The sequence below is a fragment of the Larus michahellis genome, chromosome 12 (assembly GCF_964199755.1).
Source record: "Larus michahellis chromosome 12, bLarMic1.1, whole genome shotgun sequence".
Lineage (NCBI taxonomy): Eukaryota > Metazoa > Chordata > Aves > Charadriiformes > Laridae > Larus > Larus michahellis.
The window spans coordinates 1,209,265-1,233,615 of NC_133907.1; the positions used below are offsets into that span (position 1 = coordinate 1,209,265).

Here is a 24,351-nt window from a genome sequence, read left to right on the forward strand (position 1 = left end):
GGAGAAATAGATTCATTTTGACAGCTTTCGTTCATAATGCATTAGTAAACAGAATTTTTGTAACAGCCACCAAGCCAAGGGAGACAGACAACAAAATGTTAAAATAATTCATGACTTCTGAATGATTTTTGAAGAAGCAAACCTACTGGCATCTTCCCTGAGTGATGTAATTAGGCTTATTTCCACTTTATTCTTTCTGAGGAAAAAAACCCAAAGACCACTAGCAAACCCCCCCTGTTTGCTAGTTCACTAAGTATGGGTATAATTACCTAATTATAATACAATCTCTTAACTGTATGGGCATGTACCTCCAATATGCATGCGCGCAAGTGACTAGCAAGATTTCTAAGAAGACACTCGTGTACATAATTATTTGCATATTTAGCAAAAATTTGTGTTTCAGGTCTCTGTATTTCAAACTGGGTTAGAATAAAACATTTCCAGACTACGTTAGTCATAAAAAATCTAGTTCTGCAACTGGACCTTAAAGCTTGAAGGACATGGCCTCGCAGAAGCAACGTGTAGGAGAGAGGTCTAAAGTATCTGTGTGATTAACAGACTATATTAAATCGATGTTGGGAATCGGAATTCCTTTCCGATGCAATTTGTTTACATCTAGCCCTAGAAATATACATTTGTATAACAATGATGAATGGCCTCAAGTTGCCCCAGGGCAGGTTTAGGATGGATATTAGGAAAAAATTTCTTCACGGAAAGGGTTATCAAGCATTGGAAGAGGCTGCCCAGGGAAGTGGCTGAGTCACCATCCCTGGAGGGATTTAAAAGCCGTGCAGACGTGGTGCTGAGGGTGGGAGGCACGTGTTAGGGACAACCTCTAAGTGAAAACAGTAAGACTCTTTCTATTGACTTCAAAGGGGTTTGGATCAAGCTCTAAAGCCCATTCCACATTCCAGCTTGCCCACATCTCTGTTTTTAGTACCATTCCTGGTGTTGCTTCCGGTATAGATTGGCATGCTTTCCCATTTACTTAACACTGTTGTACACTCGCACAGTATTCACACACATGGTATACAACCCAAATGACTAAAACCTTCCAATGTTTACAAGCACGACTGTCAGAGCTGTGTCTGATAGTATGCGGATTTTCCTTGTTGCTCTGGCTTCACAATAGATTATGCCAATGGCGTTGAAACACTGGAAGCAGCTGGGGCTGTTGGCCTTGCAGTGTACAACTTCGGAGCCACCTCCAATGTCCTTCAAATACATTGGTAATACTTCCTTAAATCCACTCCTCACTACAGCATTTTGGAGTGTTTCCCAAATTCATTGGTGAGTGATGAGACTGCTTTGTTAGAATGTCACTTTTGGTGTAATTACACGAAAAGAGGACTTTGCCAACAAAATCCTGTAAATCATTCTTGCACAACACACCCTGCTGAGCTCGTTGTACACTCTCATAAATTCTGGTTCAAAATCTGACTCTTTAATAAGTTTATCAGAAATAGTGTTTGTAAAATCCTGCTTGCACTTTCATTCCAATGTGGCACTTGGCCTAGAAAGGGGCTTTGCAACAACCACCTGAATTTTGACCTCACTGGAAGAGTATGACAGGCAAGATCTGCATTTTACTTGTTGGATAAAGATGTTAAAGGATTTGTTTCCAAAATACATGAGATCAAAGATGCATAGTCTGAAAGTGTTCACCTGATTACAGTCTACTGCGGTTTGGAAGCCACGCTGACAAACTGCATTTTACAATAGAACTACAGTACAGAAATTACCATGATTAAATTGTTCTGACTTTGCTTATGATAATGTCATAGTCTCCAGCTTTGAAGCCATGGAACAGAAGATCCATCTAATTCTGTCTTGGATTAACTTTTCTCGTTAAAAGTTTACTATTAGAACTGATCCTAGAAAAACAACCACTACGTCTGTCCATCAAATACCTCGTCTTTAGATGGCCAGGAAGCCTGCCCTTCCAGACTTTGCAGCAAGATGGCATCTGCGCCACTAAGAAACAGCGTGCTAAACTGCAGTACAGTAGATGAGCAGATTGTTTCAAGATTGCTTGCTGTCATGGCAACATACACAGCTGTAAAAAAAAAAAAGATACTTAAAAAGTAAAAAAAAATTAGCTTAGTTTTTGCTGAAGAATGATTCCTCAAAAAGACTTACTACCTCTGCAAAAGAGCAGAAACACAACCTCCACAGCAACCATCTTACTGCACATCCACATTTTGCCTAAATGAGGATGCAAACACTACATAAATCCTTACTTCATCTCTTAGAAATGAGTAACTTCACCATGTAGGAATGGGATTCAGTCCTAGTTTTCCTTAACATTAAATTAAAAATTCCTGGAATTTATATGTAGCTGTTCTGCTTCCCTTCTCAAGTCTTGCTTCAGGAATTGGTGAGCAGGACGTTGAATGCATGGAGCCATCCCAAGGTTTACTCTATCACAGACACACATAAGACCAGGTGACACACAGAAGCACTGGGAGAAGTGCATGTACCATAGAGAGACCACTGCGCTCCTCCTGGGGAAGGCCAGACAGCAAGCTGAATTCTCTTAAATCAGCTCTGCACACTGCAGCTCCACGGGCTCCTCTGTTACGCCATGTAGCACCCGAGCAGGAGAACTGGAACCTGTGGCTATGACTTCTGGGGAGTCGGGCAATACACAACTTCAGTCTCAAAACAGATACTGTGCTGCTAACTCGGACCTTGCTTATTATGACTTCTAATCAATTTGATCTTTCATTCTCTTATCTTTGGCTGATGATCAACTCTAGACTTTCTATATTTCCTCCCATGAAGGCAAGCCCAAGTTAGCTCCCAACTATATGAGGTTGTATCACCTGTGAGATGCTCATAAACCCTGATTATTGTGGTCTTCACCAGATTTCAGGTCCCCAAGAACTGCAAACTGTAATCTACTGAAGGAAGCTCTGTCCAACTGACAAATTTCTTGTGTATCATGGTCAGTGTGTGAAATACCAGCCAAAGTCCTGTGTTACACAAGAAATGAAATTGATATATAGATGGCATCAAAATGCCATTGAAGTCAATGTTGAAACTTATACCAACATGAACGGAATCAGAATTTTATCCTGCAAGTCTGTCGAAAATTCCTCAGCTCTCGTCCAATTAGCACAGAACACCAATTTTCTCTTTCCGCTTCTGCTGACAACTGAGTGATATTTTCTATTTGAATTCATTTGAAAAAGTTACACATCAAAGTTATTCCAGATTTGGTAACAGGAAGATGAGAACTGAATCAGAATGTACTGTCTGAATACAATACATAATAAAAAGAAAGGACATCTTTGATAAGAGTACAAGCTATCCAAACTTAGCCCTGAAAAAATGAGCTGTGTTGCTTCTAAAGTACAAACACTTCCAACAGCAAAGCATAAGCAAAATGAAGGTTTTTCTTTTTCATGTATATTTCATTTCCTAATGGAATTTAAGTGCTCAAAATAGTTATTAAAAAAGTCTACTTATTTTCTAAGCAATTTACCACTTGCAAGGAGAAAGCAAACATCACTACAACAGTCACAATACGTTTTTCTCTCCCTTGCTCCCACATCACTGACCCTCTGGGAGATGGAACCCGAGACCCAGTGCTGGGAGTGAGATCTGTGGAACGCAGAGGAGCTGCAGCAACCCGCAGACCGTACGTATGCTAGTAATACGCATATGTTGATCTTATTGAAATGTGCTGATATAAAAAAATAAAAAATAAATAAATCACATAATGTACTAAATGTAGGGGTGTTATGGTGGTTACTAATACTTGAAATATACGTGGACAATTGCGATTTGCTCAGCTGTTCATTGTTCCACACATCTAAAGAGTCTCTCTGTTCCATAACAGAGGAAAGACAGAGTGAGCGATGTGTTAACTTCTAGCACCTACGGCAACAGTTTCATGCTTTCTCCAATAGTACAGGGCATCGCGTTGCACCCATCCACCTTCCTCCTTCCAAACCACAATTTCTTCCTGGGCACGTGCGCTCCTGCTCTTGGGACAAACTGACCAGAATGACTTCAATCAGATTTTCATAAGCAAGTGGCAAGCAGTCATTTTTTTTATTATCTAAAAATCAATTAGTAGCAGATGCTAAGTTTTAGCCGAACTTCCCCCACTCGTATACTAAGTCAAATAACTTCCATCATTTTTTCTCTTCTTCAGTATTTTCAAGTGATTTTGAAACATAAATAATGAAAAGAAAATAATATATAAAAGAAAAGCTGTCAGACATAACTGATCAATGAAAGGGTTGTGTTAGTGAAGAGCTCGGGTACTTCAGGCGTGGTGTACAAGATGAGAACTGGCGAAGGGAAGAAAAGCTTCTGAATGTTCTGCAAGCAGGCAGAACGAGGAAAGGGGCAAAATGGAACAGCCAGGCAGCAGCAAATCTGCCACAGCGCCCATCAGCGCCCTCGGCAGTTTCCGGATCACAGCCCTAGAAGCATGAAATGGAGCACGGTGGTTTTCCTAATGAAGTCTCAATTGGATGCAAATCCTTCCTCCCACGTTTCTTCTTTGCTGGCCACAGAGCGAGGAAGGTGGCTCACGAGCTGCCCGCGACGCCTTCCTGCCGCTCATCCCACTAACACCGCCCGGCCTGGGCTTAAGAGCACTCAGGCAAGTTAAGACTGTCACAAACCCTTTCACTAGCATGTGCTGGCTATTTTTAATGTGAAGAAAAGTCCTACATTTTTACAAAATTCAGTTAGACAGAAATCAAATATTCACCTGTGGATTGTTAGCAACAAATGATAATACTGTTTCCAGCTGCTCAGAAATCATTGGGACAGCAGCCTTCCCTCCTCCCCTTATTAAATCAGGAGGGGGAAAAGGTCTTTAAACAGTCAGCATGATCAAACTGTTAACTCACAATATTTATACAGTGCTATATGGGCCTAAAATGTTCTCATAAAATGAGGTTCCTGATTCTGTGGAGCTAAAGGTAAACTCCAGGGTCAAGTACCTGCAAAGCTGAGAGAAACTCTGGCAGAACACTGCTTCTTAAGAACACTGTGCCCGTAAAGAGGAGAAAGATCTCTATACAAGAATATTCATTCCCCAAAAGGCAACACAGAAAGGAGGAAGATTTGGTCCTGCTCTGGAAGTAGTATATATGCCCCTTTTCTTCAGACATATTGAAGTTTAAAAGGAACAAAAAACGGATAGGACAATGAGAACCATCCCTTCAGAGTTCAAACTGGCACAAACAATACCCACACGGCACATCATCTCTAGCCTCGCCGGCTTTGACAGCGCCACAGGAGTCCTCCCCTGCCTTCCACACACAGCTGCCTTTTCCTTGCTTCTTACGCACAATTATCATTCACACTAATCACATCGCTGCAACTCTCTGTTGCCCTTCACATGTCACAGATACGAGTTCCCTCGCCATACACGGATACGTTGCTGCTGCTATTATAAGCTGCATAATTTGGAATAACTGACATAAGAGTAGATGTTCCCCTTCTCATTGTCACGGCACAGCTGCCTAGAAGGACTTACACCAGTAGAGCTGCGTGTCGAGAAGGCAGGCAGCCGAGCTCACTGTCTCCCTTTACATTTTTCCCCGTCTCTCTCTCTCTCCTGTTCCTTCACTTATAAAGTGACAGGGCGAGTGCTGGAGCTGCGTGACAAAGCAAACACGAAAATCAGATGGGTGATTCCTAGCGCAGCGCGTGAGTATCAGAGATGTTAAACGTGAATGTGAACACGAAGCCACCAATAAACAAGTCCCTGATGCTTATTCATTTTTCATTTGCCCTCCATAGTAGCAACTACTCCACCACGCTTTGGAGAAGACATCTTTCAAGTCTTTGTACTTACAAAGTTGTGACTGCTGGATGATACTTGTATCTCTGCAGTGACACACATTCATCTGCTTGATAAATAAAGTCTCAAAATAGGCCCTATGTCCTCTTTACCAAGAAAGCATCTGAAGGGAAAAAATCCACGAAGTAGAGACAAGAGCCTTCCGAGCATGGGAACGCTCATCTTTATTGTTACTGTAAGCATCCTGAACTACAACAAGCTGGCACAAAATCTAAAAAACTAGGTTGAGACTAACAAGCAACAAAACAAATGCTTTCTGTTGCCGCACATAAGAAAACTGCTGTGAGCAAGGCTGTTTGTCCCTTCGTCATCAGAACAATTTTAACGTGAAAGCTGATACTGTCAAACCAAATGTATCCTGAACTCATTTTTCTAAGTAACAGCGCAGAAAGACAGATCAGCGTCACGCTCAGAGATCACATGTAGGCTTCAGATTAATGGAAATGAGCTTGTTCAATATTCTGCTGATTCGAGAAAACCAGCACTGACATGACTCACCTCTTTTCTTTCTCCTCAGAGAATCGCTCCTTTCTAACACAAGTCAGGGTTTCTCTTTATATAACTAGATCATGAAACGGGAGTTCAGCTGTGTATCAAACAGAATGCAAATTAATCAAATCATGCATACCATTTATATAATTGCATTTTTTATATTTTTAAGAAGGGAAGGCATATCAAATGGACATGCATTGGTTTGGTTGTGGAACACGCATAAAGCTAAATAAATTTTATTTTCTCTTTTGTGTTCCTTGTGTGGATATTTCGTTTTAAGAAATATTTTTCTGCAACCGAATGGATGCCAATTGCAGAAATATCTGCCACTAAGCTAGAAAAATCTCGTCATAACTTTTCATCATAGATATCAAAGGCTAGAAATCCTCTGAGGGAGAAATAAACGTATCAGATAGTTGTACTTTCTGGGAAAATGTTGCAAACTTGTTTACCACAAGACTGCTATAGTGAGAAAAGAAACCAAGTAAAAGGAGAATCATGTTTCTACTAATAGTCATTCCGATCCTGCAAATGTTTTTGTTTATGACATTTACAGAATTGTATCAAGTAGTAAAAGGAACCTTAAGGACAATTTCTCGGGTGCTTAGGACCCACAGTTGGAATCAGGCTTAGCTCCATTCCAGTTTCAGAGGCATTTACAAATTAGTATACTTACAATATATTGGTTAGCGCATGCCTCCATCAACTTCTACCTACTCCTGTGAAAATGCTCCATTCCTTTTGGCCTTGCTCCTTCAACACGAAGACAAGACCTTGCCTCACATTTATGTTTCCTGTCAAAAGCTTTGCTCCCAGAAGGGAAGCAGCGCCTGCTGTAGGGTGGGGAAATGAAAAGTGCGAATAATCATCATTATCATTATATATGAAACTTGGAAGTAAAAGCCATGCAGAAAATACTACTTTTTACCTGTCAGACATTGTTTAGCAACACAGGCTTAAACAATTTAACACAAGTATTTTTTTTCTTGCACCCCCTGCCCCAAGGATGATGAGGATGGTTCATTTGGAACCAGCAAGGTGTCCTGAGGCAGCTCGTCGGCTGGTGCACACAGCGCCCAGGGGTTATTCCCGGCTGTCTCGCGGAGCTTGGCTTGGCAGGAACGAGAAGACACTAAGTGTCTTAACTAAGTTAAAACAGCAAGGCAGATTCCAGCCTTGTTTGCCTGATTTCTATCAGGCAACATTTTAGGATCCAAAGGATCCAAAGTGAACTGTCCTCTATAGAGGCAATCAGCGTTTGAGTTGGTTAAAAATACATCAGTCTCATCTTGTCTGCATCTGTGGGGTACTAAATCTGTCTTGGAGACATTTTCTTGGGTTGAAAACATTTTCATACATTCAATCTTGTATGAATGCTTAAATCTGATACAGAAGTTTTCCTAGTATACGTTTTCTACAAGAAATCTGTATCATCTCATTGCAGAAGACGGGTATATCATCAATGAGTACAGACAGACCTTCACAGAATTCCCTAGAAACCATCAGCATTTTCTAGCATGACCTAAAAGCTATATAGAGGAAAAAACATTTAAAACTTGCTACTTCCTCTCTTTTTAGGACTAAAACCTGATTTGGCTTGTTATTTCACTACAAAGGGGAGATTTCTTACTTGAAACCGGGGCCCAGTACCTATGTCAGATGTATGCATAGAAAAAAAAAAAATCTATGGTAAGGAGTTTTAGAGTTCATGGCTCCCTTTCAAAGTTGAGTCATGGCAACCCAAAAGCTTGGCTTGAGGGGGAAAGGAGTACAAAATACATCCCGATCTCTTTAAAGCATCCCTCAAACAAGTGGTTTGGATTTATTTGTTTGTTTGTTTCCCTGGAAATGTTTCATAGCATGGTAAAAATGGTTCATTTAGCTGTCTTTTTGGAATTATGACGAGCTGTTTGACTGGCAAGGCTTAGAAGAAATTACAAAAACTGACACTCAAAATGTGTCAAGATGGCAATGTTAAGCTCTCAAAAAACCCAGTTTACAGCATGCCCTTGCTACCATAATTTATTCCATTGCATTATGGTACAGCTTCGATTACACTCCCACATCGAGAAGGGACGGTGCTCGCTGAATGAGAAACTCCGATGTTTTTCTTTAAACCCTTTGTTCAGTCTCTGTTCTCCTGACAATATTTGGACTCGCTGTTGGAGGCAGCGGGTTGCCCCGGCCGCGGGCAGATGTGACTGAACAGCCACACTTGGCCCCTGTTCAAATGCCGTCTTTGAACAATTTTCTTCTCAAGCCCCGCATCAAACGCAGGCCCACAGACTTCTTTCTTTTCAAAAGGTCACTAAGGTGACCAAACCTCAGGGAATGTGCAGCCTAAAGGTGACTCCCAAATGCGACATGTGCAGGTGCTTAACTGTGAAACTCCTGCTTCAAGCAAAAAGGCAGATACCCCTCTCGCTGCGACAGGCGTGATGACTTTTGGGTAACCCCCCTCCAAAGTACGACAAAGACACAAGCCCACAGAACTGCTTCCTTGCCCCTGCTTTTGGAAATGGCTACAACACATTTGCATCACACGACACACACACAATACACGTTTTCCATATATTTCTGTCAAAACAAATACATCCAAGAATGGACGACCGCATTAGTGCAAAATTTTCTGATACAAACTTTCATGTCTAAAACGCGCCAAACTTACAGCTGCGTTATGGCGGGCCCGCGACTCTCCCCGAAGCACCGGGCACGGCCACGGCCGCCAGACGGGCGGCGCTCGCCTTTCCGTCCGGGAAAACCCCGCGAGCCCCGGGATGTCCTTTACACACGTTGCCAACTCGTGACTCGGTCCGAGCCCAAGTGCCCGGTGCCCCCGGGGCACCTCCTTTGCCACCAGCCGACCCCTGCCCCGGCTCGCCGAGCTGCGGGGCGGACACCTCAACCCCCGGGACCCTCCTTCAGCCCCGGCGGAGGCGGAGCTGCCCCAGGGCCTGGGGTCCCGCCGCTCCCTCGCGCGGGGCGGGGCGGGGCGGGGCGGGGCGGGGCGGGGCGGGGCGGGGCGGGGCGGGGCGGGGCGGGGCGGGGCGGGGCGGGGCGGGGCGGGGCGGGGCGGGGCGGGGCGGGGCGGGGCGGGGCGGGGCGCCGCAGTCACGTGCTCCCGGGCGCGGCGGAGCACCACGTCCGCGCGCACCTGCGGCGGCCCCCGCCTTTGTGCGGTGCAGGTGCAGGGCCCGCCCTCGCCGTGACGTCAGGGGCCGCTCGCGGGGCAGGATGGGAGAATCCCGCCGCTCCCCGGCGGATGCGCTCGGCAGCGCGGCGGCTTGAGGCGGCTCCGGCAGCGACGCGCGGGGGGGGGCGGCCCGGGAGGGGGCGGCGGGGGGTCGGGCCGGCGGCCCGCGCCCCGGCTCTTCCCCACCCCGCAGGCAGCATGGCCCACCCCGCTGAGGCGCCCGCAGCCGCCCCCTGAGCGCCCGGCGCCGGCGGAGCGCCCCGCCGCAGCCTGCCCGCGGCTCCGGGGAAGATGCTGCCGCGGCTGGTCCTGCCCGGCTGACGCCCCCCTCGCCGCCGCCGCCGCCGCCGCCACCCTCGTCCCCATTGTCCCCCGTCCGCCCCCGGCTCCATGAGCGCCTCCTCCGCCCCCCGCCTCTGAGCTTCCCGCCCTCCACCTCATGGCTGCATCGGAAGAAGGGACCGGCTGCTTTCTCCCGCGAGGCCGGTCGCAGAGTGACCCCAGCATCCTCACCGACCCCGCGGGCCCCGCCGCCGGCCAGCACCCAGGTACGGCCCCGCGCGGGCGCGCCGGGACCCCGACCCCCGTCCGCCGGGCGGGCGGCAGCGGGACCGCATTGTCCGCGCTCGGCGCTGGAGCGGTGCCGCGGCCGCGCTCCCACAGGCGGGGGGCGGGCGGGGGCTGCCCCGGCCCCGGGTCCCCGCTCCGGCCCGGCGGCGGTAGCGCGGCGGCGGGCGCTCGCAGCGAGCGCGTTTATGACTTTGGTGGGGCGGGGGGAAATCGGGGCTAATAAAGCAGGCTGTTTGCACGGTATCGCCATGGAGACAGGGGGAAGCAGAGTCGCAATTAAACGCTTTCTCCCCACGAGAAGGTAATTTTCATTTCATAGGGGGAAGCCTAATCTTCTTATGAAGTGTAGGCACAGAGGGTGGTGCTGGGGGGACGCGGCCGAATCGCTAATGTATAAATAGAATATCGTGATTAGGTTATTTTCTTTCTTTAACAATGGCTAGTGATGTTTTCAGCTTAACTTCACTTGGAGGAATAATTCTAAGCATCTGTTGGTGGTGACTCAGTAATTTCAAATTGTCAGAATCTAAGCAATGATGACCCCTTTAGAAAAAAATAAAAAATAACGACATCACTTTGATGTGATGTGATTGCAAGGAAAGGCACAACAACAAGCTGTAAGCAAAGGCTAAGAGCCAGTTTCCTCCCAGTTTATCTGAATAGATGGTCATGCAAGAACTGGAAGGTTCCTTTATGAGAAAAGGAGTAATCAAAACAGCGTAGGACAATGAATGGGGTGTTGATCATCTCTGCCCATTACACTGAATTCCGACCCTAGAAATGGGTTTGGGTCAGGCGCTATCAGCCTGGAAGAGACAGTCTCTGAATGCAATTTTGGATTGAACTTCCGTTCCAGTCTTTTTCAGGTTATTGAGTAAATAAAATATTCCAGGCTCTTTACATACACCTGCTGTACTGCTTCCTTCTGAGCCAACAAGGATATTAATATTTGGAACTGTTTTAAGTTCTTCTATTTATTTGTCTTATCAAGCAATTCTGAGCACCTTGTTCTGGAGTGAAATACAAATTAAATTAAGGCAAACAGTAGATGATTTATCTCTGATGCCCAACTGCTGCGATACCCTAAGTGAAGGGAACAAAGGACTCTTCTAACATGAACTGCTCGACTCCCTCCCAAAGGGGCAATCTTGACTGAAAGAGGAATGTATGTTTCTGCCATTTCATCTCTGGAAGCAGAAGTGACTAATGAAAGGAAGGCATATGCAATCTCAATTTTAATTCCTCTATATTATTTTCTGCTAATTGATTATTTTGACCTTTGTGAAATATACAACAAAGAAAGTACACAACATGTCTGACATGTAGACAGATACAAACATTGTTATGCTTTTCCTAAGGAAAAAGAGCTATCAATACTAAGTAGCATTTTTCCTCCCTAATACAGACTTCATCGGATAAGACAGTGTCCCATTGCATGGCAGAAGCTATGCTGATACACAAGAAAGATTTCTTTTATGGTTTTGTGTTGTACATACAACATGGGGAGAGAAACAAAAGGTGATAAATACCTTAGGGTTTTTGTCCAGGTAGGTATAAACAGTTAGTAGTAGAGTTAGCATGCTTGGTAAGCTTTTCAGGTTTAAAATTTGTTTATCAAATAGCATTGAACATCTGTATGCTTCAAAATAATAATAAATGAACATAAATGACTTATTTAAATAATGTTTTACCCTACAGTGTTGTAAGTAATCGCTTACTATGAGCAATCTCATACAATTGGCTACTAAAAAAACTGAAATACAATTTATACTATTGTAAGATTTATGAACGCTAAATGACATAATTGTAATTTATCTTATTTTGTTATTCTGGAAAATAATTTTATCATTATACTGCCAACATAGTCATCTACGGACTCATATAATGCCAACATAATCATTTTAATACCAACATAATCAGCTATGACTCTACGTCAAAAGAAAGCCGTAGGTGCACTAAATGGTACATAGGAAGTTTGTGTTTACGTCCCAACCCTGCTCACAGATAAACCATGGAGAGAAGTAAATTTGAAATGTAGGATTCTTTGTTAATTTAAAAACGAAATTAATTTTCATTGTCATTTAAGTCATGCATTTAAATTATACGGACAATTAAGATGAATAAAAGTAACAAAATATGGATATAACTGAAGGATCACTACAGAAGCATTCCTACTTTTATATGGCCGTTGAACGATACTGTGTTCCTACTGGAGATGCGCTCCTGCTTTGCAACATTTTCTTGAATGCGTGATGTGGTCAAGGGTTATTCTGCACCAATTCATTTGGCTGTCTCTACTGTAGGAAAGTATATCAAGGTAGAAGATGTGGTAATAGACGAAGCCAGCCTAAATTGTAAAGATGTTTCTGGTGTTCATTTGGGTTTGATTAAAGACATAATTTATATTCCTGTTCTTGACCTGTACAATTACAGTATTTTGTTTTGCAGCCCAGCTTTATACAGGAAATGTTGGTGACATAGTTGAGAAAGTCGTGATGGCAGCATATAGCTTTTCGTGTATTTACCTAAGAAAATTCTCTGATGCAATGCTTCATTTTCCTTTCTCTCTTGAAACGCCAGCTTAAGAGCGGCGTTGGCTGTACACAGCGTGGTTACCAGATTTGCTGGCTCTCTTGCACAAGTTCAGGATCTGCTCTCACTGGGCCATATAATCTCTTTTTAGCTGATCCTGAGTAACGTAAACATCAGACTGAAGGGACTCGGGATGAACAGACTGCAGATGGCAAGTGTTAGTTCACCTTCCTATTGCTTTCATTTGCAATTTTTTTGATGAACCAGGTCAAGTCTCAGAGGAGTTTCCCATGTGAGAACTAAGCTGAAGTTTGGTTTGGGGGTTTTTGTTTGGTTGGTTGTTTTGTTTGTTTGTTTGTTTTTTAACAGAGGGCTCCCTCTTCTTCCAGCAAGGGCACGGAATAACTAAGTAACTGGCTGGTTCAAATAGCCTCAGGTGTTGATTTTTGCAAGTTCTGGACACTGGCAATCCTGACTGATGCCAGCAGAAGCTGCAATTACTCCAAGCCTTGAAGAACCAGGGCTTCACGATAAAGCTTCTTATCTAGTGTGCTTTTCTTCACAAAGCATTCACTGTAGAAATGAAAAGCTATTTTATAACCCTGATTTACTAGAGCAGATGTAATCTTTGCAGGCTACAGTGAATTTTATCACATGTAAAAAACTTTAAAAATTAACACGTGCCACTATAATCTTATTAAATGTTCCTGTAGTAAATAAGATAAACAAGGTATTCGGTGAACTAGACTAGAGGCAGTTAATAGCTATTTATTTTAAAACAGAGATACAAATTCACTGATTTAGATCCTTCACGTGCAACTTCAATTAAACAGCAGCTCCTCACAGTGATAATTAAGATGTCACAGTCATGGCCTGAGAAGAAAATATGGAGTTCAGTTACCTGTGCAGGCTCTACTGACAAAGAGCTCATTTCCTCCAGCATTTAAATGGTGCATATAGTTCCTATTCCTAGTGTAGGGAATGCTGGAAATAGAATAAGAAAGATAAGAAGGAATGAATGTTTCTTTGTTTTAATTGAATAAATTATTTTCTCCTTTAAGACAAAATAATGCATTTCAGCCTGTGATTTAAGTGAACCGTTTTGTGGCCACCGAGCAGTATTTTATGAGAAGTGGTATAAAACAGCGAACACTGGACTTCCCTATTTCATTTAAGCACGCTGTCACACCGAGTGAGCGAGCCTTAAAAAGGAATGTGTCCTGAATTTGAGAAACATACATCAAGATACTTATACCTTGCTTAACTATAGGCTGTCTCTAGACTGTTCTGTCATTAAGAAAGTGAACTTCATTTTTCTCATTGTGCCATGGCTTAATGTCAGATTCACAGGAGAAGAATCACAATTAACACAATTTAATTTGGAAATCCTCATAGGAAAGAGTTCTGAAACCAGTAGCATCCTTCCCTGCTGCCATTAAGATGGCTGTTCAAAGTCCCGTTGTTTTCACTGAGTTTGGGAGCAGGCCAGAATATCCAATTGTATCAGATTTTGTGTATAAAGTCACAATCTCTTGAATGTAGATCTGGGGTTAGCTCTGAGCTGAAAAAACTCCTCTAGACAATATCACATCCTGCCATAACATCAAGGGGATTTTTTTGAGGCAGTTAAGAACGTTTAAAAATTTTAAAATACTAGTTAAATTCTAATTAAAAAATTAAAAGGTGATGGAACTTGATTTAGATGGCAAAAGATGGCACTCAAGGAAAGATAATGCAAAGAGGGATTTTGTTAGTTCCAGAGATCGTAGTTTTTTTCTTTCCCCTTCCTTGTTTGCCTCCTCCATCTTCCCAGGTGAGGATCAAGAGAGAAAGAGGAGTCTAAAGGGGGCAGGGATATGAAATTTAGAACAGATTTCACCATCACCACCTATTTGAGAGGCAGTTTCAGGAAACCAAAATATTGCTCTCATTATATCCTTCCAGCAGTCACAGGGCATAGAAAAGATTGACAATGTTATTTGATTTGTAGTCATAAAAGACAGGGCTCCACAGACTGAAGAAGCACACGCCATGTCAAAACTCGGTATTACTTGAGGAGATACAGACAACCATGACAATGTGTGAAAATGTCACCCCCCCTCAACTTTGGGATAATCCATTTTAATTTGTATAAGTATATGTTGATGCCGGCACGTTTTGCTCTCTATGCTGCTACTTTTCCTCCCTGGCACCATGCAATTAAAGAATGCTTTTTCAGGATTGGCGCTACCGAGTTCTTCAGTGGACCTTGCCAGTGGTCCACCATGTCCTCCTCCTCCTGCAGTGTAGCATCTGTACCAAGGCGAGGAGCTGGGGTAGTGCAAGCAGTAGTGTTCCATGTCGCTAACAGCGTTATCAGCATTGTTTCTCAGCATTCTCATTGGAGACACTGATGAAGGGGCCTCTCAGCCTCTGCACTCTTTGGTGTGCTTCAACATCTGACAAGCTAAAGCTACTTCAGAATAGCTGTTCCAGAGATGTCCGACTATGTCACTGCCGGACACTAATTCCCTTTTTATTTCTATTGATACCATGTGTAATCAGCAGCACTGTGCACTGAATTAACTCAAGGAGAGAACAACTGCCTAAAACTTAAAGCTCCTTTGTCACTGTTTCTAGTTATCATAATTCGTAAGTTTTGTAGCAGGACACATTCTTGTAAATATTCTTGTAGGATGCTAAAAGGAATGGAAGTGTTAGGCTTCTTTTACGTCGCCTGTGGGCTGAAGGATGAGCTGTAACCCAGCAGAGCCTCACAGGCAATGCAGGGACGTCAGCCTTCTAAGTATTGCCTGGGGAAAGTCATAGCGCCATAAAGTGTCAAGTATAGAATACTCTATTCTGGGGCATTAGGGTTTTTTTTTCTTCTTTTTTAAAGCCGTAACCTAGCCTAAATAGGCTGTGCCACTCCCTTCATATGCCTACCATTGATTTCTCATAACTTTTTAGGGTTGCTAAAGATTTTAATTAACACTTGTTGCTCACATATTTGTTCCTTCAACAAGTTTGCTCAGCTTGAGTCTTGTGCATAGTGTTAGGGGGCTTGTCAGCAGTTGGCGAGCCATGCTTTTGCCCCTTAGCCGTCAGGACGCTACACTGGTAAACTGCATGATGTTGGAAGCTACTGGCAGGGGAGGTTTGAAAACTCAAAAGCACATTAAAAGTAAAGTATAGTAGGTTTGGGCTGCAGATGTGTGTAAGGAGCAAAGGGAAAGCAAAGAGGGGTACAACTGGAGTGCACGTAGATTGGTGCCAGCTTTCTGAATCTGCTCTAGTCATTTTTGCTGCAAATTATTCATTCCAGGCCCATAATTCAGAAAATCTTGTAACCGTGTGCTTAACTTAAAACATGTACTTAAGACACAAGGAAATCAATAGCAGCGTGATCACCAAGGAGAGGAAGAGATGCTGGTGATGCCCTGCCTGTTGGTTGCCTGGTGCTCTCATCCTTCTCCAGTCATTTAGATCACCACAACTTAAATCAGGCACTTGTAGGCTTATCTGTGACATCTTTAGTTGCTGCATACGTTTTCAAATTTGATACCAACACTTGAGCCAGGCCACCCATTATATAGGGCTTTTCACCAGAAAGATTTTGGTTTCCATTTCATTTTCCTCTACCAACAAGTCTGTTCTGTTAACAGAGTTTGTTTGCCCTGGATCATATTTCTTCTGAAACAAGAAGCGTACCAGGTCTCCTACATCTTTTCCCAACACTGTTGTTTTATGACCAAAATTAAATAAGCTAGTCAGTGCTTTTGCTCCAGTTTATGACTTAACCCTATTTTTCATATACGTGAAGCTTTGTGATATTTTAAGTTCTCTCACTCAAAGTCCGAATGTTTCTGTTCTAACCCAACCAAAGGGCTCCCGGCAGAAATGTGCTCTTCCAGGTGTATTTAGTTCCTTGTGTGATACCATGGGGAGTATGCGCAGGCATACTCAGTAGAGACTAGAAACATGCAGGGTATTAATTTACATTCCAACTTAATAGCCCGTTTCCTTTTACAGTGAAATCCAGATTTCAGCCCTATAAGGCTCCCCAAAACATTGGTTGTGGGAAGTACAGTTAGTTTTTTATCACATAGGACCAGAAAAATCATTGCCATATTACCAAGTACTGCAACGTTAGTTATCCTTTAACAAACGGGCCATTGTGCTTTTGGGAAGGTCTTTTTCTTTCTCATCAAATCCCCAGTCCCTTGCTGGTCTGATCTAACTGGACCCCAAGTCCCTGTGATGCAGAGAAACTTCACCGGAAGCTCTGAAGTCCCTTATTTTCCCTCCGTCCTGCAGTGATCTCTTCCAGCCCCAGCAGCCCTCTTCCCGGCTGGTGACATCCCAGCTGCATGGCTGCTCTCCCCAGCGTTCTCCAGGAGGGAGGCAGATCTCCCCGGCTCTGGAGAGGAGGATGGGCTCGGTGCCCTGGGGCGGGCTGCAGAGCTGGGGCTCCCCGGCTGTAGGTGCTGCTGCCCGGGCCTCACTTCGTGCTGCAGACACCGGCGTCTGGGGCCATGCTGTGCTCTCCCTTTGTCGTGTGGTGCTCAACAGGCACGCGTGCACGCTTAACACCAGTTGCTTTATGCTGCTTGCCCGGGAATTTTCCTTACTGAAACCAACTACTTAGTTTATTTTTGGGGATTCAAGAGAGAGCTTGGTGAAGTTATGTTGCAGCAGTTAAATGAGATCGGTTAATAAGTATGCTATTCATGTTAAGGGTTGTTTTTAGGCTTTTCCAAGGTTTGACTGCTTCCAGTGTTTGGAGACTTGTATTTATCCAAATATTAGAGCTCTGTAAATGAAATAGAGACCTTTAATGGGGGGAAAAAAGTGGTTTACAGTTCTCTTTTCTCCTAAATCCCAAGTTGGCAGGTAGTTTGAATGTTGCTGAAAAGATACTTAAACCATTTAAACCTCTTTATCCAAGAAGTGGAAATACTGATTATACGCAATCATAACCTAGTCTGGATTTATGAGAATGAAGTCATCGTATCAGAAATACCTGGTGTTGCTTTATGAACTTTTCTGCATCTCTAGTTACTTCTGCATCCTTGAGTAAGAACTGAGGGTCCTGTTTTCCTCCTAGGTTTACAATCGTCTTCTGAGCAGAAAGACTGGACAGATCTCAGTTTGCAGTGCAGAAGCCTGAGGGACCGTCCCACAGCGGGAATGTGCTGTCTGCTCCCACACCAGAGCCCCCGGGCCCTGCTGGGCTCATGCTCCGGGCACTTACTCTCAGTGCTCCCAGCAAAACCCGTGGGACACGTAAAGGAGTGGGTCTAAACTCGAGTATCAGAGTTAGAGTAGGTAGTTATCACATGTCAGTGAAAAGCTTTTTCACTAGTTATCTGATTTAGCAGGTTCTGTTGTCCCTTGTTGAATCAGAATTAATTTATTGGTTCTAGAATGTCTTAAATATATCTCCCCTAGTTCCTGGCAATGCTTTCTCATGCGCCAGAAGGAACATACTTATGTGCACACAAATTCTTTCATCGCCCTTAGGTTTGGTTGCAGCAACTATATTCTGGCATTAAAAGCAGCGGGGATGAACATGCAAACAATGCAGGATTGATTTTTTTAAATTTATTTTTATATTGGTATCTCAATAATGCATTTACATCTTACTGGAGAAATTTTTAGGCCTTAAGTGTATAACGATCAAAGCGAGCTGGATGAGTGAGAAAGGGCTTTTTCAGAGTTGCGGTATCTCATACATCACCCAGAGTAGTATTACAGGTCTCTTGTATACTCCCTACAAAGGGCATTTATGTTTCCCCTTCTTAACTCTTCAGATGTTTTCATGCATCATAAAAGAACTATCACAGATGACAAAAAAGATTCAGGCTCAGATTCTCCAAACACAGATGTCTCGTCTGAGAAAGACCTATGGGCTATATCTGAAATAATGCATGATTGTGCCAGTTGCTGTGCAGCATAGAAAGAAACTGTTCCCACTTTCAGTAGTTTGCAATCTAATTTGAAAAAGATAGAAAACAGTGGAAAAAAAAAAAAGTGCTTTGTATTTTAAATATGGGGAATCGAGCTGTAATTAATTGCCTTCTCTGAGTTTCTGTAGGAAGCCAGTGGCACACCTGGAAGTTGACTCTGCATTTCGTAACGTTCAGTCCCGTATCTGAACGGCAGGAATCGTACCCAGCAGCGCTACCGTTGAGATACGTGCTGCTTGTGTGGCCCAGTGGGCAGGGTCTGCTAGTCAACCACCATACAACAATATTTTGTGTGGTAAAGGAAATTGTTATCTTTGCAAGGTTAGAGAACTTTGATTGATTGACTTAAATGTAGCTGCAGTTTCTTGTTCTATGGCTTCCAGTGTTTGATATTACTAATAATGGAGAAAACAGTGTAGGCAAGTACATCTAGAAAATTTGGTGAATTAAGGAAAAAAAAATCGGAAACTGTGTTTTGCATAATGTTACACTGGGACAGTTTATTTAAAAACACAGATGAGTCTGGTCTCTCACTTTGAGATTTAGGACAAGAATTTGTGTTTGTTAAAGGTCTTCAGAGATTCAGTCTTTGTGCTGAATATTATTTCACCTAATAGGAAAAAAAATGGAAACCACGGGCTTTTTGATGAGAGATGGACACGGATTTCTGATTACCTTTTAGTACTTATCTGTCCTCTTTGCAATTTATTTACCTTCTAATGACCTTTTTTGATATGAAGTAGAGGTGGTTGGGAACTCAACAGAGAAAAGTTAAATCAGAAAATATTTATTTGTCCACGCTTTCCCACCCAGCTTTGGGCAGGTATAAGTGCACTAGTTTTAGTAGGAATAGAATTTAAAAAAAAAAAGAAAAGGAAAAAGAGATGAGTAAACAAGCATCCCTCTCCTAAGCTAGGCAGAGTGGGCACTGGAACGGAATGGAAACGGTTCAGTCCAACGGCCAACGGCTCGTCTACGGAGTACTGAAACCCTGTCTTATCTTCCGTTCATGTCACAGGCTTCATTTTAAAGCTAAGGTAAACTCCAAATTTATTGTGTACATTAGGTACAAGTACTTGGGCTTGATTTGCACACGTAGTGATTTGTGCACACAATTAGTTCCTTCTCTGTGCAAATAAGATAAACTCATACGTCCGTCAAATAATAAACAAACTCTGCACTTTAGCTAGGAATGAAGATGTTTTAAGATTAGTCAATCCGTTAAAGTTTGCACCACACTTTGAAAATGGAATGAGTTATATAATGCTTGGAGTCACGTAAACGTAACTGTTTATTTTAGCCAGCAGTTAAGTAACAGTATTAATCTTTCACAGTCTTTAGTTGTGGAACTGTGTTTCAAGACTGCCCAATTTGTGCTGAAATGAGCGGGCTACAGCATTTATTTATTTGTTTATAACATTATGGCATTTTTTAACCAAATTTATGCCTTTGTATATTTAAAATTTAATACATAGAATTAATTAGCCTGGCATCTCTAAGCAGGTTGGATCTATAAATACGAAAGAGTAAGTAAAGGTAAATATGATACCTTCATTTTGGTTCTAAATGTAGCTGGAGTTTGTATACTAATACAACGGATTCTTTGTGCCCATTAAATCCCATGCTTTTGTTTGAAATTCAAGTTGATTTATGGTCTCATGTATATACAATTTATACACGCCCTAGAGAGCACATCATATAACTACTTGATGCAGGTTAACAGCTTCATGCTCGAGTCTGCATAAATATTTCAGAAAGATGATCTTAATCAAAGGCCATCTTAGCGTGCTCTCTGTAGTACAGTGATGTCCTGTAATCACACATGGTTCGTGCATGCGGCCCTGTGATTACAACTAAAGAAAGCCACGTCCTTATGCATAAAGCACCTCGTGATTGGCGCACATAATGACGAGACAGTTCCTGTGTTAACTTCCTCACCCTCAAACTGTTCTTTTGCTGCATAACCAGCAACTGGCCATAGATCACTGCGTTACATCAAACCAGTGAAGCCTTCAGCCTTTTTTGAGGGCTGCTGCATCCCTCAGGCCACGCACTCTTCCCTATCCTTGCCCGTATTGATCTGTTGTGAATGCCTGTCACGCTGCATTCACTTGCTCACAGAAGTCTGCATCGCACCTCTTAACTCAACAGCCTGCACCAAGGTTTGGGTTTTTATCCTTATGAGAACACAAGAAACGCTCTGCTGGGTCAGAACTGGGGTCCATCCGGTCTAGGACAGCGCTCTTGGCAGGGGCGGCAGAAGGGGAGTTTGGGGGGAACGCACTTGCCTGGCCTTGAAGCTTGAGACAGGCTGGAAGCAAAGGAAGGGCTGGCTGAACACACGTGAGCACCACCAACCATTCAGGGTTGACCTTCTGACTTCAAATAACACACCCGAGTGCTGGTGCATTGGGCAAGCTTGCTCAGCATCTAGAACCAGCCCTGCTTGCTTGGGGGAACTCAGACAAACCGTTAGTAGAAATCGGTCTCCAAGAGACTTTCTTGGCCCCTGCAAGTACTTTTTAATTCTCTTATTGTGAATGATATGAATTTGTGTGGAATATTTAGACAGCAAACATTCTCAACAAAAAGGCTAGCTACTACTCCACAGAAGAGTTGTCCACTCTTCCCTGTTTCCAGGTCTTGCCGTGTAAGAGATGCGATGCGATGGCTTTGCGTTTGTCTAAGCCAGAATACCTCAGCCTCCAGAGCTGAACTGCTTTCAGTTCTGATGATGGGTAGAGTTGGGGAAGATGACACCGAGTTCAGGACTGGAGCCTGAAAGTTTCCCATGCAGTACCTAGTGTCACAACATTGTTTCAGCAGGACTCGGGAACTGTGGTGAGGGAACTGAGGAAGGAGATAGTTAAAAGATTTCTTCTCATCCAGCACATAATGGCCGCTGCTGCACCCCCCAGGAGGGATCACTGAATGACTGTAAGCCTTGCAGGGACTTGTTCCCTGCATTTGACTGAGCGTGGCAGAGCGAGACAAGGTGGGCTGAGAACTTAAATCTTGACCATCCCAAATCGTTTCAGTAGCAGAGAGAAAATGACGGTACAAGTGAAAACCACTCACTTAACAGTGTGCCGGTCACCTCTAATGATGGCTCAGAGCAAGGGAGGATTTCACAAACTACTGCAGAAGAAGGGAGAAGAGTTGTAGCGGCTTTCATTGGCAGGCCTGGGAAATCTCAGTTGTTGAGCCTGTTGGACACGTTCGGGTCTGTTTGTCTGCCTTCTCGCCAGCCACCTGAATCCTCATCCCCCTTTGGGTAGCTCACAAGGGATGACAGTGTATGTAACACTGGCTTCATTGGGTTTCTCTGAAGTTTATGCTTTGCATATGGGACTTCTATAATTTTGTATGCTCTGCATTTATGATAGAAAAAAAATATTTTTTTTTTTTTTAAATTCTAGTTGCTATGCAGACTGGGTAGCAGCGTTCTGGGATTGTAGAGGTTTCAAGGAGAAAAGCATCCTATTTTCAGATACAGCAGTTCAGTTTAACTTCAGCTAAAAAGTTTACTTCCCTAACAGTTGCTCATTTGACTTTGCTCTATGTTGCAATGCCTAGAAGCCGAGAATAAGTACCCATATTAGAATACTAACTCTGCACAGAAAGCTCTAGAAAAAAGAAAATGGAGCTAGTCTTTCACTCATACAAATTCTCCACTAGTTCACCATGAGTTTTAAACGCCTAGTTTCTTATTTAACTCAAGAAAATTAATGGAAAAATCAGAACTGAAATAAACTACATCTACCACTTCAGTTTTCCCATATGAGATACTTAACTCTAGAGAACCTAGCAACCTGTAACACTTCCTCCTGCAAGTCAGGAACGTAAGGGAACGTACTGGCATCTGGGGATCCCCTACATTTAGGAACATAACAGAGATCCTGAAGAACATACTATTTTACTGTAAACTCCTGGTACTAATTCAGAATTGAATGGTGTGATACAAAGAAATTACATGCTCGCTAAAACTATGACTCTGCTAGATCTAGAATAGGAGCAAATATCAGCCATTTCCTGAGGCTATTTTACTTGAACCCTCACAGCAGTGGTTAACTTAACAGATGACATGATCGGATGTGTATTTTCTTAAGGCAAACATAGGGTACGTGAACAGCAGCTGTCAAGATAGATAGCAAATAGACTTCTTCGTGTTACGGTGTACATTTTCTGCTGTAATTCAACCAGAAGAATAAACTGAAAAGAAGCTGGTAAAAGAGATCATTTTTAACAAGTAAAACTACAAAGAAGCATCCTTCAAAAATCTGGAATATCGTGCATGAATCAAAACATTTTAAGAGGGTGCCCTAGCTCGTAATAGAAATGTATCCTGTACCTCTCTCCTTTAGGCCAAGAATGTCTCTTTGAAGACTGGCATTCCTCCTCTCTCACTGAGCTGGTGCTTTCCTACAGGCTCTTGTTCTCTTGTGAAAGAGTAGAGCTTGTTGCAACTTTTTTTCTTCCCTTTTCAGGCTGTTTTCTCTACAGTTTTTTCTCTCTTCTGCCATCTAGTCCGAGTTCATTCTGTTAGCTAGCACTTTTCTTCTGCCTTAGCTAATGCCCCCTGCTCCAGATGCCTTTCTCCCAAATGATTCTTCTGGAGACAGAATGGGTGTTACTACTGTATCAACAGAGAAGCCAGCAAAGCCTGCTTTCCTATAGTTTCAGCAGTTTCAGTCCTCAATTTGATCTCAAACTGTCAACAATCTCATTTATGACTTATGACTTCAGATTGGATCCTCTATTGTCTAACGAAGCGTCAGTCTGACTGAAAGCTCTTCCCTTAGGGTACGAGAGCATCCCTCCTGTGTGGACGCTTTGGTGCGCAAGCAAAACTGACCTCACGCAGAGCCTCTTCCTGCAGGTAATACTCAACAGGGTCGCTGGTCACGAACTACATCCTTTGATGAAAATTGCCAGTAAGCTCCAAAGTTCTTGTGGGCGGCAAGAGACGAAAAGTGATTAAATAACCCTTGTTTCTGAAAGAAGAACCTGGGAGCAAAAAATAGAAGCAGCCGCTTTCAGTAACTTGCTGTTCCATTTATATTTTTCTCACTCTTGCTCTCATAACCCTACTTCTAGGACGTGTTTATTCCAACACATCAAAGTTCTCCAGTTCTACCAGCCAGTTCTACCAACCTCTTCAAAACAGCCTGCACTATGACCTGGGGCATTACTCATCCATCGTACTCGGGAGATGATGTTTTATATAACCAGCTCTCCTGTCTTGCACCCGCAGAAGGTTCATTCCACTTCCCATCCTGGAATTTAATATTTCTCTATTCCTCTGTTTCTTTGCCTGTTGAGCATTTTAGACATGTTTTGCAGTAACTTATTAAAAAACCCAACAACAACAAAAAGCCCAACAACGCCCCCCTCCCGCTCAACCCAAACAAAAAGCACACTGCCAAGAGCTTTTGCATTTTGAGGTCATGGGTTGTTTGGCTGCTCTAACAAAGTGATTTTAAAAGACGTAAGTGACTGAATACACTCTTAGCAGCTTAGACATCATGCAAATAACAGCCGAGAAATACAAATACACCCTAAATTTCTGAATAGGTATGTATGGGATGATGTTTTCACTCTATCCAAAGGACAGATCACTCAGAAGTAGTATACACCTTTTTTTTTTTTTTTTCTTTTTTATCTCATCCTATTTAAAGAAATGGAAGGCTACTTCTGGTGGGTTTAATTAATTAGTTTTTAATTCAGATTCCCCTCCCACCCTCCCTCAAGAAATTCCCCTGCAATGTGCCATCACAGCATTGCGG

General features: G+C 43.2%; 1 protein-coding gene across 2 annotated transcripts in view; it reads left to right on the forward strand.

The window, feature by feature from the left end:
• The first annotated feature begins 9,494 nt into the window (after positions 1-9,494).
• The window catches only part of PHACTR3 (phosphatase and actin regulator 3), a 114,416-nt gene continuing 99,559 nt past the window's right edge, over positions 9,495-24,351 (forward strand). Inside the window, exon 1 of one of the 2 annotated variants that reach the window (XM_074605582.1) lies at positions 9,495-10,063. In XM_074605582.1, coding sequence (XP_074461683.1) covers positions 9,955-10,063 — 109 coding nt within the window. In that variant the 5' untranslated portion in view covers positions 9,495-9,954. The remainder of the gene's footprint in view (positions 10,064-24,351) is intronic. The other variant, XM_074605583.1, reaches the window with a different exon arrangement.